This window comes from Salarias fasciatus, chromosome 5 (assembly GCF_902148845.1).
Source record: "Salarias fasciatus chromosome 5, fSalaFa1.1, whole genome shotgun sequence".
Taxonomy (NCBI): domain Eukaryota; kingdom Metazoa; phylum Chordata; class Actinopteri; order Blenniiformes; family Blenniidae; genus Salarias; species Salarias fasciatus.
Window position 1 is genome coordinate 12,009,391 of NC_043749.1, and position 15,394 is coordinate 12,024,784.

Below are 15,394 nucleotides of genomic sequence, written 5' to 3' on the forward strand. Positions count from 1 at the left end.
AACAACATTTCACGACCTCACCGGAGCCGCACGAAAAAGTCATTTTTTAAAATTTTAAAACTGCTTCATAAGATAAAAGACATTTTCAGGACTCTTTATCAGAACACCTGCGGGAACTAAAAGGGACCAATCATGAAAAAGGGAAAGGTATGACTTGATGTTAGAATAGTGTAATACAAATATTTTTTTACATTCTGTTGTAATGTGGGTTTTGTTTTGTCTTTTGAATTTTATACTACAACTAGAATAAGGACCCGATAGCATATGTGGAAAAAGTGCTGTCACACTATTTACATTGGGTTTATTTACAAGTCAAACAGCTCTTAATTGTAAAATAAATAAATAAATAAATAAATAAATAAATAAATAAAATATCCATGTATTTTTTTTAACTGCATTTAATAGTATTTGAAATTCTGATAAATGGAATTGAGTATTATTCAAGATTGTAGGACATTTTAATGGCACATGGTGTACTTGACTCTGCTTGGAATCCATGTTATCCAAATAATCATACAAGTATTACAAATGTGTCCTGAAGGCAACTGTTTAATGACAGCATGTTTTACACTGTATTGCTACAGTCTTTATTAATAGTTACAGGAACTAATCACAGTAAAGCAGGCTTGTGCTGTGATGCTTCAGGACTTTCAGTGAGACTCAAACATGAGCTGGAATGAAGATAAATAATGTTTGTCACATCATAAAATGTAGTCTGTGCGATTTATACAGACTCTGTAAATACGTGGGACAATCTCACTCTTTGAACTAGTGAAACATGAAGTCTGTTTTCTTTCTTTCGTTCTTTTTTTTAATATCAAGCGTGTGCAACTTTTCCAGTCCTAGCTTCTCTTGTATGGTGCAGGCATAATGAGTAGTTTAGTGGTTTGTTTTCATCACACTGTGTTGATTTTTTATTTTTTTTAAAATGATTTCACTAGCTATAATTCTCTCCCAGCAGGTCGACTCTGACAATGAGCCTCCCAGCTATCAGGAGGCAACAGCAGGTAAGAAGAAAAAAAAAAGGTGTTGAGGTTTGTTAGAAATAAATGTTCAGTGAATTGTTCATCCACAACCTTTAATAGATACCAAACAATATTTTATGTTTTTGTTTTATCCTTACGTTGTGATTTCACTGGTGGATTTAGGATCCATGGCAGCAGGTACAGATCAGTTCTGACTTGGAACCTGCCCTCATCGTTGAACAATTTGCAGGTTTATAAATATAGTCAAAATGTAAATAAATATTGAAAAGTGATTATAGAAGAAGTGACAGGTAAAAATTAGTTTTGGGGTATTTATATGGCTGTCAAATGTCAAAACGAGTCAGTCATTTCATAAGGGGTAAGTACGGTTTGAGTTACTGTGCATCAGATTACTTCCACACATTTTAGGTGAGCAGTCCTCACGTGTCCGCTTCCCGCCTCTCTCCGTCAGGCTATGGCGAGATGGAGGCCCAGTTTGCGTGGGACGACAAGGTCATCAGGCGGACGTTCATCAGAAAGGTATTTTTTTTTAAAAAAAAACAGTAGATTGAAGAAAACACTCCTCTTCCATTGCTCTGACACGGCGTTGGTTCTCCGGCAGGTCTACGCCATCCTCTCAGTTCAGCTGCTGGTGACCGTGGGAATCATCTGTCTCTTCACATTTTGGTAAATTGTTGTTTACTGTTTTTTTTTATTCCCCTCCAAAACACGTTTTGTTTTTCTCACATTTATCAGATGGATTACTCACTGAGCGGGTGTTATTTTGTGGCTTTTGCAGCGCTCCGGTGAGGTTTTACATCCAGACTCATCCCGGCCTCTACATGGCGTCTTAGTAAGCGACGACACACCTCATGTCATCATTTATCACTTCCAGTCCAGAATCTCAGTTGTTAAGTTGCATGTTTTTCTCTTTCAGTTTAATGTTTTTTGCCACTTACATTGCACTGTCGTGCTGCGGAGAACTCAGGTGAAGTCGTTTTACAATTAAGAAAAAAAACACATGTAAGTAAACAGCACGCTGTGTTTAACATAAGTGTTATTCTTTTGTCTACCCAAACAGGCGTCAGTTTCCCTGGAACATCATTCTTCTGGTTCTCTTTGTGAGTATCAAACAGCAAACTTCCTACTTTAAATCAGATTATGAATGATTACCTCTAAAAACGTTGTAGAGGCAGTGTATTAATGCACTCTGTCACTTCTCTCCTCCTCCAGACTCTGAGCATGGCCTTCATGATGGGATTTGTGTCGAGGTAAGTCAGTTTGTTGGTGTGTCAGTGTGCAGATTCACCAGATGGCTTCTTAACTTTGTGTGTGTGTCACCCTGATCTTCCTTCATCAGTTAGCTGCACATTTATCAAATGTTATTGAGCAAAGCCACCTTATGTTAGAGGTGCAGGGAAAGAGTTGGGAGGGGTTCAGTTCAGGGTCGATCCCTCCTCAATTTACTCATCAATTCCAAACAATAGAAGAAGTCAAAATCGTATCATCTTTGGCTCATGAGTCTGATTTCAAACAGCAGTTTTTCTCGGTGCTGATGTTCGTGCGTGTGTTTTTTGCACATCCTCCAGCTTTTACAACACCAAGTCTGTGATGCTGTGTTTGGGAATCACAGCTGTGGTGTGTCTCTCCGTCACCGTCTTCAGCTTCCAGAGCAAGGTGAGAGATTCCTCCAGGTGCTTTCACACGGCCAAGTATCTAAGTCTTGAGGAACTGAAGTAAACCTCTCTCTCTCTCTCTCTCTCTCTCTCTCTCTCTCTCTCTCTCTCCTGTGGCAGGTGGACGTGACCTCCTGTCAGGGCGTCCTGTTCTCTCTCTGTATGGCCATGCTCCTCTGCGCCATCACTCTATCCATCGTCGTGCCGTTCGGATACGTAAGTCTGCCTCTCACTGCTCCCCCTTCCTGACCCGTTTCCACGTTTAGCTTCCTAGAAGACATCAAAATTAGCAGAGGTTTGCGGTGACTCAAAGCAGTGCATGGATGTGGGTGTGCGTTAATGGAAAAGGATTAACCTCAGATAATCTTGCAGCGTGGCGTCTTGCTTAAATTAGCGCTGCGCTATCCGTCTTAGTAGTGTTTTATAAGCATTTTTATTTTGCGCCGCAGGTTCCCTGGTTACACGCCATCTATGCCGTTCTGGGAGCCATCCTCTTCACACTGGTGAGAACCGGAAACTTCAGCCAAACTACAGATTTCTAAAAAAAAGCCGCACTGATCTGAACTTTTCCTCTTTTTTTTTTCTTCTGCCTCAGTTCTTGGCATTTGACACTCAGCTGCTCCTGGGGAACAAGCGCTACACCATCAGCCCAGAGGAGTACGTCTTCGCCACTCTCAGCCTGTACCTGGACATCATCTACCTGTTCAGCTTCCTGCTGCAGATCATGGGTGGAGGTCGAGAGTAGAGCGGTGCGCCGCGCCTCCTCTTTAAATGCCAAGCGTCCGTCTCTCAGCAGCACTGAGAGGACACAGCAGCTTGAATTTACATCCCTCTAAAGCAAATTGACAGTTTTTTTTTTAGTTTGGGGTTATGTAATCCCATCTGTCCAATCCTGCTGCTGGCTCTGTTTCTGTGCTCTGATGCACCTGATAACAGCCGACAGGGGTTCACTGCACTTTCACATGTTTAGAGACGTCTGCTGTCGCCGAGCCAGCACCGAGGGATTCGGGGAATCTGCACTTCTGAGCTCAGCAGGGTTGAGTTTCATCGATCAACCCTGTTTTCCAAGCAGTCTGTAGATACACTTTTATACTCCTTTTTATGCCAGGTTCAACGTTTTGCATATTTGTACTGTCTAGATTCTGACAGCTGAGTGTACAGCGTTTAGGGATGAATACCAAAAATTTTAACTTGAACACATAAAAGTATACAAAGCTACTGGGCAACTACTACAAAGGGAAAATGTGTGTAGCTTCAGTCCTTTTAGTCACACTGTGGATTTAATGTGGCCTTTCAGGTGTGGTAGGGAAATAGTTGAGATTAAAATCCTGATGACGGTAGCAGAAGTGTTGAAGATGCTTTGTGCAGTGAGTCAGACACACTGCATGCAATTTTTTTTTTTTTTGCTACATTGAGATATTTGTGCATTCAATTCTGACTTTGCAACTGACCTCTGAAATGTATCATGTTTTGCATGTGGGGAAAAAAATGATCAAACTCATGGAACCTTCAGTCACATTAAAATTGTGTTTCAAAAGGAAAAAGGCACCTCGCTTTTTATATTCCAGCCTCATTGTAAAATGAATTTCATTCATTTTTTAGCAAAAACAAGATGCATTGTACCAATTCATGCCAGTGTTTGCTGTGTTTTTCAAGTAATGAACTGAGATTAAAGGGCTTTTTCATTTCAAACATACTTTAGGTGAATTTAAAGAAAACTGAATTCATTTCCCCAAAGTTTAACTCGAATAGTGAAGCACATATTTAGATAAATTACACACAAACCAAAATAATGAAGCCTTTTCGATTTTGCTGAAAGATACTGTAGCTTAAAATATTACATACGACCATAATAAACACGAATAAAGCGAGAAAAATTCTTTTAGATTCAGTGTAAAAAATATGTCATCTAACAAAGACAGTTCACCCAAAGGTTGAAACAAAGTTTTTTTTATTAAAAAAACTGACATATTTAAATTCAAAGAGAAAAATAACCAAGGAAGAAGTCAAATCTTATCTCAATCAATTAAAAAAAAAAAAAAAAAAAACACAAATTACAGACAATTTAGCAACTCTGGCACAGGAAGACAAAAGTAGCCAAGTGGCATTTGCAAAATAACCAAATATCAAAACCTCTTTCCTCTAACAAAACTGTACAAAAACGAGTTCTTGTATAAATAAGAAAACCGTTCGCAAGCAGGCAGTGAGATGTGCTCTGGGAATTTCCAAAATGCTTGTTATTCACGCTGACTTGGTTCATACAGTGTTCAGCAAAGGGGAAAAGTTTGAGCTTTTCCTCTTGAAAAAAAATGACACATTGAGACATTTTCTAATTTGAAATCAATTCAACATTCAACCTATTAGCAAAAGTATTGATTATTCCAATTTAAAATACTAAAACGAAACTAATTCAACACTATACCAACCAAAATCAAGATCAATTTTGAAAATCCGGATCGGACAACATCTCACCTCCTGTTTGGAAATCCTGTTTTAGCAGCAAAATGTTTTGAAACTATGAAACAAGACATCAGATCTGACATTAAGGTGGACGAAAAGAAGAGCTGCTGCGAATTGGTGAGAGCCGAGAATAAGTGCAAGGACGTTTTTTTTTTTTTTTTTGTGTGTGTGTGTGTTTGTTAGAAATCCCGTGTACAGAGTACGCCACTGCTCCCAGTGTTCCTATAGCTGAATCCTTTTCTGTCAATTTTCCGTTCGCTGCAAGGAAAAATAAATAAATAGGTCTCTGACGAATGGTCGTTTCATAGTTCCAAAACAGTGTTTTTTTTTTTTTTTGTATTAAAAAGTGATGGCTAATACGTGGAACATTTTTCCTTCATGGTGCACTGAATCTGAAACTTGCTCGTTACGGTGTTTTCTGGACAGGTTATGAAGCATAAAAAAGAAAAGAAAAAAAAAAAAATCAAGAAAACACGATGAAAAAACAAAACTGTGAAAATAACAAATCAAAGGGGGACAAAATAAAAGACTATTTACAAATCATGAGCTCTGCTGACAGACGATTCTCTCCATCACAAAGAGCTGTGCTGCGCTCCTCTGGACGTCTGCGGAGGTCAAATGAAGGTCACAACACGACCGATAAGAACAGATGTTTGACAATTTGCTGAGAAATGAGCCCGGTTTATACTTGGAACTGAAAATAATCTGTATTCGTGTGTGATCGTTATTAGAATAGGTGTCTGCGCTGAGTTCTGCATCACTGCTGAAGTGTGTCCACATCGAGGGAGTGTGTGTGGTGAAGAGTCTGACGAAAATAGACCGCAGGGGCTAATTTAGGAAACTCCACTACTTTTTATAGAGGCATCTAGAGCCGTCCTGGGGTGCCAGAAGTAAAAACTATCAATTTTCAGTCCAGAAGACGTTTGATCCAGCGGCGCACAGCGGATGTGTGTCTGTGAAGGGGAGCGGTTTATCTGGAGCTCAAAAGGAGGGCGGCTACAACATCTTTGGTTGCAGAAATGTACAAACAGAAACAGAACTAAAAACAAAAAGTCAAAACATCACTAAAACACGAACGCACACACAGAATCACCCAACCAGTGATCCTGGAGAAAGGCGACGCTCGTCGCCAGACTGAACAGTGAAGGGCGGAGGAGCGTGGAGAGAGGAGCTCCTCCGCCTCTTTAGTATGTACAGCTTAACGTGGATCCATCCTCTGAGGAGTCAGGCAGTTCATCCAGAGGAAAAACATTAAGGCTTCGCTTAAAAGTTGGTTTTTGCTCAAATCTCGGATCGCTCACAAACTCATTCAGACCTGCTGTCTCACTAAAGGCTGTAAGAATTGTCATTAATGGCACTTCCATGGTCTAGTGAGCAGTCCGCTGTAAAACCGTTAATTCTATTATCTACATATCTACAGTTTCGGATGTCTGTATAAATTAAAAGTCCACACGTCTGGATGCAGGTGGTGCTGAGTGGCAGACTCTGAAACCTATGCAGGTTCGTCGGTACGAAGCTTCTCTCTGGATGCAGCGTCGCTCGATTTTTTTGGACCAGCATCAAAAATGAATCTATGGTTTGGAGCAGCTCTCTGGTCAGAAAGGGTTTTTCCACAAACAGGCCAAGACACAATATCAGGACAGATCACACGAGGATTGGAACGGAAATTCATGTGAAAACAAGAGAAAAAAAAGAAAAAAAATCTCAATGTGCACAAAAAAACATCAAACAACAGCATCAAAAGCCTAACATCTACTCTTGAAAAAGCTAAAATCTACAGCTAGTCTACTCTACTTCTACGATTAATTCATTAAAAATAAGGCAAATTAGTTCAAAATGTTTCAAGTGACAGACAAAAAAAAAGAAAAGAAAAGAAAAAGACATGTAAGTTTCCAAGATTTAAAAACTTAAAAAAACAAACTCACTGACAGAAAACTCAGGTGACAGCAGCATTGAATAAAGACTTACGGCTCCCTCTCCGTCCAACAACTCGCCCTCAGGGATTTTGGTTCAGTCTTTCATTTGATTTCCCTTATTGCTTCAGCTAAAACTACACCTTAATTTAGAGACTGCATCGTTCTTTCGTTTCACGCGAAGCGCGTTGGCTTCATCTCTGCGGCCGGATGAATGAATTCACACGTTGCCCGACGGTTCGCCACGACGAAACCGCTTAAAACCACTTCTGATGGGCGGAGAGGAACGGAACCAGAGGAAAACTTCAAACAGGCGGGTTTCTTTCAATGGAGATGAAAATGGGACTAGAAGTGGATTTTTAAGTCATCCAACCATCAGGAGGAAAAAAAAAAAACATTTTTATGAGCTTAATATTGAGGCTTCTGAACATGAAGGGTAAAGATCTTGAAGTCCGTTTCATGTCGCCGTTGCAGACCGCAGTATTAAATAACCTCTTTTTCTAAAAACTCTAAAAAATAGAACTATAATTCAAATATAAATATAAATAATTGATTGTCTTTTTGTTCACGTGTGACCAAAAAAAAAAAAAAAAAAAAAAAAAATTAAAAGGAAAAAAAATAACTGATTTGACTAAACTATAAACAGTCGATGTTAACATCATCTGTGCGTGAATAGAAATCTCTGCAGCAGTAACAGGAAGAAGTAGCTTTAAACGGTTTGCCTCCCACAGTCAGGCCAGCAAAGTCTTTCCAAGGTTTTTTTTTTTTCTTATTGAATCTGTACAAATTGTTCGTCCTCCGCTGCTGCGAGTAGAATGTCAAACAACAGACACCAGAGAAAATAAAAATAAAGGTTTTGCATATTTTACCAAAAAAATAAAAAGACACATTGTGTTTCAACTCTTCCTTGAATCACTCTGAAACGTCCAGAATGCTTTGTTAAAAATAAGAATTTGTTATATTACGTGCACAAAAATAATGCTCTGTCTTTTCCTCCTCTTCTAATGTTGTTTTTTTTCTTTTTTTTTTTCCTTTTTTTTTCTCGTCTCTTTAGTTATCTTCCGTGTTCGGTTATCAAAATAGATCAAAACTTCTCTGAAGAAGATTCATTCCCACCTTTGGTTGATCGACTCTTGAGGATGTGAGCAGAAAAGTCCAATGACGTCAAAATGTCCTTTTTTGTTAAAAAAAAAAAAAAAAAAAAAAAAAATGTAAGAACACATAAACACGCACGCACTCAGGCACGCACACACGCACGCACACGCACGCGCACACACACGTTCCTTTTTATTATCCATGTTCAAGTCCGGGTGCTTGGTGATGGTACAGAGCTCAGATCTGGTTCAGATGAATCCTGGTAGTCGGGATTCGGTCAGTGCCCTCGGCTCCACGCTGGGCGGGAAACACAGAAGCGTCACGATTAAAACATTAAAACTCTCATAAAATAACGTGCATTGTTGAAAAAAGATATTCACAAGTGAACTGTGACATTATGATTAGTATGAGCGCATTATCCTCCTGCCGCTGAGCCGTCCCACCTTGGCTTCACTTGGTGTGTTGGTACGAGTAGTTTGTGTGTTCCGCAGGAGTCTCCATGGTAACCTGCTGCTGCTGACCGCCGTTCTCCTGAAAACAAAAAAAAAACAAACAAAGACAAATGTTAGCAGGCACAACTCAATAAGTCATCGCGATGTTGGTTAAAGGCATTCCGAACACCGGGAGGAAGACACGCTGCCTTCCCGCTCAAAACAAACGCATTAAAGTTGGGCTTCGCTGATTCACACGAACTTTGCTTTTAATTTTTATCCCACCTTTACGTCAACAGGAAATAACAACAAGAGGAAGAGAGACCAGGATGAGGGAGCATCCAGTGCAGAGCTACAGTTATGAGACAACATGATCCGACATATGACGCATTAAAACAAAGTGCAGATAAAGACGGAGCCCTGGGAGAAGCAGCCTCCTTCCTCTTGAAATAGGTCACTAATGATATGCTTCCCAACCTTAAGTACATTAAAAAGCAATAACTTGGAGGAGCTTAGCTGGGAGCTAAAATAATTCAAATGGAGTGAGAGCAGTTTTGCCTGATTAAATACTAGAGGGGGGGGGAGATTATTATTTTGATAATCTAAACTGACTCTGCTCTCCACGGGTTCTTTCTTCTCCCTCGCTCCCCGTGTTGCTTCCACCAAAATCACTGAACTCCACCTCTCAACAAATGACTCAGGACCCCCACAGGAGCAGAAGCACTTCAGCACAGAGTCTCTGGAGTCTGTGCCAAAGAAAAACAATCGTAATGACTCCTCCAGCTGAATAACGCAGCCTGAACGTCAACAGATTGCAGATTTTTTTTTTAACACCTTTTCCTCCCATGAAGAAAAAACGGTGAAATCAATATGAATTCAAACTACATGAGGTCAAAAGAAGCACGGATAATCCTAAGAATCCAGGGGTTTGACGAGCGGAGAACAGATCTCAGAGATCAACGCAAGAACATCGAGAAAAATGTTAAATATCGAGCTTGAATGATGAACTGCATCACACATTTAAATAAATCTGCAACTGCATGCTTTCTAGACTTTTATAAGTTCAAATCAAACTCAACAGACTTCATAAATCAAAACACTAATTGAAAAATAAATAAAGAAAATAACCGAATTGGCAACTTCACATTAAATCAATCGATTCATAACATCTGTCTGAATTGAATTTTTTTCTCTCAGTAAATCAGTCGATTTGCATTTTAAATGATTCGCTTCAATCTTTTTACAACCCAACAATGGCCGTTTCTTTTTCAACTCAGCTTTTAGTAACGTGTGAGATATTTCTCTGTGGATGGTGTTTCGGTGGGAGAATGAGACGAAGCGGCTGACAGGGAGGTAAGTGTCGTACCTCTACTGGGACACTGGAGGGAGGCACTGGGGTGTACTGGGGGATGTAGGTCCCCTGCATAGTTGAGTTGGCCGGAATATACTGCAGGCAAGGCAGAGAGGAAAACACAGACGGTGTGTAGTATCCGATGTGATGAACTACACTGTTCACTTTATGGACACTTAGCACTGGGGACTATTTGCTGTCTGCTGTGGATTTAGTGTTTTTTTGTGTGTGTGTGTGTGTGCGTGTGTGTGTGTGTGTGTGAGTTACTGACTGTGCCAGTGCTGCCCAGAGACAGGTGGCTGAGTTGCTGGGTGAGGTGTCCCATCATGGACGTGGGCTGGATGGACATGGCGTGATCCATGGTTGGGGTAAGAACTGTACCCTGGGAAAACACACAAACACACGTTCCAACTTCTGAGTCTTGTTTCACGGTACACCGTGTGAATACATCCACAAATTATGAGCCAAACACACCGATTAGTGCTCATCTTAGAGGTATTTATAACACCAAGCTGAAAAAAAAGTCCTATCAATCTAAATATCAAGTGACAGAAAGTGAAAAGGCTGTACTGAAGAGACGCTCTATGCGGCCTCTCTGTGTTTTTTCCTGGTTCTCTTGCTCTGATTTTTCAGTTTATTTCGATTTAAACAAAACGGCGTTCTTTGCCGGTGGGAAAGCCATCTGAGTCGCCTCGTGAAGACAGAACGTGGAGGGTGAAGTGAGGATAACATGAAGTGATGGATGGGGAATACTCACAGCTGGCTGCATGAGGTATGACTGATGGTGCATCCAGGACGGGCTGTGAACCTGCAGATCAGGCAACACACACACACACACACACACACACACACACACACACACACACACACACACACACACACACACACACACTCTCATTTATATCGGCTGCTCTCACACATCTGCTCAGAGCCTCCAACATCTCCGTCTATCTGTCCATTGTGTTTTGTTAATTCACACTGCAGGGTTCAACACACAAAAAAAAAACACATCTATGCAGATCTAACAAAGCTAAAAATGTACATTTATGTGAATTTTGATGCAGAGAAACGTCGCACCTGGTAGGAAGAGACAGGAGAATGCATGTAGGGCGAGAGCTGGGTCTGAGCGATCATCCGGTTTGGAGCCAGACTGTAAGGTGAGGAGTAGAAGCTGCCGAACACACAGAGCCGAGTGAGAAGAGAGCGTGTGGACAGACGCACCGCATCAGCAAGATTCGCCTCTGTTTGTGTTCCTGCAGTCACCAGCAGAGGGCAGGCTTGCACCGCAGCCGGCGAGCGGTGTTTATTTTCCTGGAGGGTTGGGACTGTTTTCAGTCAGACCGTGCATACCACTCACCCATTTTGTAAGGCTGTGGGGTCATAAGCGAGCGTCATTCCTCCCTGGGAAATCAATACAGGGGATTCAGAACCAGTGAGGTCATGCAAACACTGGAGCAGTTCAGCTCACACACAACTGCAGCGTGCCTCTGCTTTCACAGAAGAGAATAAGCGCTGCTGCAAAACTTCGAAGTGTAAATAAGTGGGAAGTGGCGGCGTTACCGTGTCGCCGTCTCTCGTCCAGGGCCTCCCGTTCTGGAGATACTTTCCCTGGTTCTGCCGCTTCTTCTGACCTCCGTCTGCAAACTTGCATAATAAGGGCTCTGTGGGCACTGAGAGAGCAGCAGATCAAACAAGAGAGTGAATTCAAGGATCGCAGGGGGAGAACAAAAACACTCCGGTCTGGCACTAACAACAGCCGTATCGGGTTTCTACAATACAAAACAAACAGTCCACGCACCAGGCACTCCCGGTGGAGTCTTGATGAATTTGCCATTGAAATGTTGAATTATGGCCTCGCACTTCTCTGTGGACTCCATCCTGAAAGACAGTCAGAGGTAACACCTGATCCCCTTTGCGGAGTGCTGTTCAAATCACGTCTGATTATAACAGAGGTGCAGCGGCAGAGCGCCGAGCGGCGTCGGCGTATGCGAGAGCGCCACAATCTGACCTGGCGAATCCGACTCCACGGCTGGTCCCGTTGGCGTCTCGGAGGATGCGTGTGGAAATGACCTGCCCAAAGGACTTGAGCATGCTCTCCAGCTCCTGCTCGTCCATGGACACTGGCAGGTTGGAGATGTAGAGGTTGGTGGGATCCTGTTCTTGTTGCTGCAACAAATATTTTGATACGTTACTGAAATTGAAATGAGACCGATCGGCTGACATGCGTCTACAAAGCGTCTCTGAGGGTTTCAGTGTCAATGCAACATTTATTTTCACAGACTTTAACTCACACATTTAATGCATTTACATGAGAAAACATTCTTGTCACTTTCAAAATCTTTTTCACACAGCAGGAAATTTTGCGTGTAGGCAGCAGCGTGAGCCGTCTTGCTATCGACGCCACGGCTCCTGGAATGTTAATAACTCATCATATCCACGTCAGATATAACTCCGCAATCAACTAATGAAGGATGTGAAGTGCTGGAATAATCGAAAGAAATCTGAAACAAATATGTTTACCTCTCTGTTCTATTGCTTCAATTAAACACGCTCCAAATACATTGGCAGCTTCATGATTCTGTACAAGGACAAAGTCTGTTCTAATTAAAAAATATCAATAGCTGGTGGTAAATTAGGAGAGGAAAATATCCCAACACCTCTACTATGGCTCTGGCTTGAAAGTGAAACCTTGTGTGAGTGCAGAAGCAGACAGGAAGCTCGGCGTGATGTTAAAGGGTTCACAGAGCAACGGGAGCCTGGCAACCAGGAAAAAGGGGGCGGGGCTAAAAGGAGGGGAAGGGAAAACAGAGCATGGAGGAAGAGGATAGAGCCCAGAGAGAGTTCCAGAACTCACAAGCTTAAAACGCCTCAGAGAGCAGGAGGCGGCTGAAGTTTGGAGTAACAACAGCAGAAAAACTGTTTTTTTAAAAAAAGATCTGTATCTTCTGATGAATAAAACAAAATATAATCGATCAGCATTGTAAATCACCCAGGCTCTGCTTCATCAGCCTCACTCTGCATTCAGCCTGTCAGACCAGCAAGGTAGCTTCAAATCCAAAATTTTATTCATTTATCTATTCAGTTATATCGGTGTTTTTTTTAATCATTTTCTTTTTGTCACAAAGGCACTGATGCAAAGATGTCACATAAGTTCAATTTTATCTTTAGCGATCCAGAAAAGTAAAATATTACTATAACAACCGATTGAAAACTCAGAATGTTCAAAACTCAGACGCCCACTTTTAATTAAATATTCACAGAAAACTAAAGAAATACATTTTTAAAGAAAAATAATTGAAATATCTTCAATCATTCCTCCTGACTTTTACTTTTACTTTACTTTTACTGACACATAAAAACGATTTCCTCAATTTGTGGTTCATACTTTCTATTTGAATCGTTTTACATTTAAAAATACATCAAAGGGCTTTGCTCTCCATCCTTTACCAAATTTGCTGTGAGATTTAAAACGGTATTTGTTTCAGTGTTGTTCTGCAGACCGATGGAAGCCGAAGTCTGCTGCATGTGCGGCGCTGCTTTCGTGTTCTCACTGAGTCTATCTGACGCCAGTGTTACCTTCACTGCTACGTCACTGACGTCTTGGGTGGGCGCAGTGTGAGCTCCAGGAAATACATCGGAAATTTCTGTGTTTTCTTTGAATCCTTACACAAAGCAGTATCATTCTGGAATGGATTCACTTCGACCCGTTGGGAAATTGTTTTGACAGCCGGAGATATGAAAGAAATTTAAATTGTGCAGACCGAAACAGTGTTCATATAATGTGACACAGTGTGTGGCACAGGATTCCAGCTGCTTCAGACAGAGGAGTTGATCAGACATTGAAGAATTCAAGGGAGTATTTATGGCACAGAAGAGTGTCAACAGCAATCTTGAGTAAAGATTTACTGCTGGCTGTAATAGCCGGTGTTCTCAGCCATGAGCCACCTGGCAAAAAGATAACTCAACAGTAATTCTGAGCAACAGCACCATTATGCAACGCAACGCAGAGGCCTTTACCCTTCACTTTCAGCGAGCACACACACAGTAAAATATTTCATATTCAAACAAGAAGTCATGTTGTAGTTAGAAAAATGTCACCAGTCAAAGCTCATGAATGGGACCTGCTGAACTGTCTCTGTGTGTTTTTCTGTGCCAGGCCCTAAAGGTGAGCCGTGCTTGTTAAGGTGTGCCTTTGTTTGCAAATTTGCATGCCTCTGTGTTTGTGTGTGTGCCTGCGTGTGTGTGTGTGTAGCAGCGTATGTGAGCTGACGTCTGCATTGGGACAGGGAGGTGCTGAAGAAGTAAGAGGCGATCTATTTTTAACTGTGCCATTGTTCCCCTGCCCCTACACATGCAGCTCCTGTGGGCCGGCAGCCTGGAGGCCTGGAGGCTGGGGTGGCCCATTCAGGGACGGAACACACTCAAAGGACGGCAAGCGCAAGGTGTGGCCCATTGTGTTTTGTGTGTCTGCAGCAGCCATGGCAAAAGAAAAAAAAAAAAAAAAAACAACAAGAGAAATTGCACCTGTTATCGATATGAAATCCAGTAAAGACAATGTGACCTGAATCAACCCAGCGACTCCCGGGCAGCTGTGTATATATAGTTTATATGGTGGTTATGGACACCTCTCACTGAGCACATGCTGTCTGTGTGAGTCAACTTTTGGTATCTGGTTGCGCTTGTTGAGTATTGAGATACGCAGGATTGAGTGGCGCTCTCACAGAGAAGGTGCAGCGAACTCAGACTCTGGGTTTAGTTGCACCGGACTGGTTTGGGTCGGCTGGCAGCGTGGATCTGTTACACCGGGCTGAGGGAGACCCCGGTGTTACATTGCAGTGAGTGTGTTTGGGTGCAGGGCAGTGGGGAGGGAGCAGGGACACGGGGGTGGAGTGTATTAAGTGCCGGTGTCAGCCCCAGGCCCGGGCCCAGACGATGGACAATGCCAATTCATTGTGCCGGTCCCATTGACAGCGGGTGTAGTGGCACCCTCCCCTGGGCTCCCTCAATGGGGAGCCGCAGAGCCAGAGGGATCAGCTTAATGGGCCGACAAGAGTCGCTTTGACTGAAGACACTTGGACAAAGAGCTCAGAACAAGCTCGACAACAGGAGCAGGTTAGTAACATGCACGGAGCAGAGACAAGGGCGTGAGGGGCAAGAAGAGCGACGCTGGGCCAAGATAAAGGTGAAAGAGAAAACGAAACCGTTCCCAAAACACAAAGTGTAGCAGTTTACAATGCGAATCATATTGTCCCTGTGCAGAACGGTCTTAACATCTTCGGAGAGAAACTGATGGTTCAGGAGAGCTCAGAAAGGTCTGAACCAGACATGTTAGTGCAGGGAAAAGCCTCATCGGGGCTGATAAAACAAAAAACCAGAGTCTGATGAGTCTTACTTTGGCCATCTGAGCCTGGACCCCACTGGATTTCAGAGCTGTGACAGCTTTCTGTGCTGCGGCGGGACTGTCAAAGTCAACGAAGCCATACCCTGTAAAACAAATTTTATG

General features: G+C 42.3%; 2 protein-coding genes across 5 annotated transcripts in view; one reads left to right on the top strand and one right to left on the bottom strand.

The window, feature by feature from the left end:
• Nucleotides 1-105: 105 nt before the first annotated feature.
• On the top strand, nt 106-3,386 carry faim2b (Fas apoptotic inhibitory molecule 2b). 2 transcript variants are annotated; one of them, XM_030092093.1, is made up of 12 exons: nt 106-147; nt 962-1,007; nt 1,438-1,505; nt 1,588-1,652; nt 1,765-1,818; nt 1,903-1,953; nt 2,047-2,086; nt 2,199-2,236; nt 2,555-2,642; nt 2,762-2,857; nt 3,091-3,144; nt 3,237-3,386. In XM_030092093.1, exons 1-12 carry the CDS (start codon nt 133-135, stop codon nt 3,384-3,386), a joined length of 765 nt encoding a protein of 254 aa, XP_029947953.1. In that variant the 5' UTR covers nt 106-132. The 2 variants fall into 2 exon arrangements, with proteins under 2 accessions (XP_029947953.1, XP_029947952.1); XM_030092092.1 differs by having other exon boundaries at nt 133-147; nt 959-1,007.
• Nucleotides 3,387-5,194: 1,808 nt separating this feature from the next.
• The window catches only part of LOC115388944 (RNA-binding motif, single-stranded-interacting protein 2-like), a 31,074-nt gene continuing 20,874 nt past the window's right edge, over nt 5,195-15,394 (bottom strand). For 2 of the 3 annotated variants that reach the window (XM_030092269.1, XM_030092270.1), the window contains exons 4-14: nt 15,284-15,375; nt 11,900-12,057; nt 11,690-11,769; nt 11,452-11,561; nt 11,249-11,292; nt 10,969-11,062; nt 10,649-10,699; nt 10,163-10,273; nt 9,907-9,987; nt 8,553-8,640; nt 5,195-8,406 (exon numbers count right to left, since the gene is read on the bottom strand). In XM_030092269.1, the coding sequence (XP_029948129.1) occupies nt 8,560-8,640; nt 9,907-9,987; nt 10,163-10,273; nt 10,649-10,699; nt 10,969-11,062; nt 11,249-11,292; nt 11,452-11,561; nt 11,690-11,769; nt 11,900-12,057; nt 15,284-15,375 (902 nt within the window). In that variant the 3' untranslated portion in view covers nt 5,195-8,406; nt 8,553-8,559. The remainder of the gene's footprint in view (nt 8,407-8,552; nt 8,641-9,906; nt 9,988-10,162; nt 10,274-10,648; nt 10,700-10,968; nt 11,063-11,248; nt 11,293-11,451; nt 11,562-11,689; nt 11,770-11,899; nt 12,058-15,283; nt 15,376-15,394) is intronic. The other variant, XM_030092271.1, reaches the window with a different exon arrangement.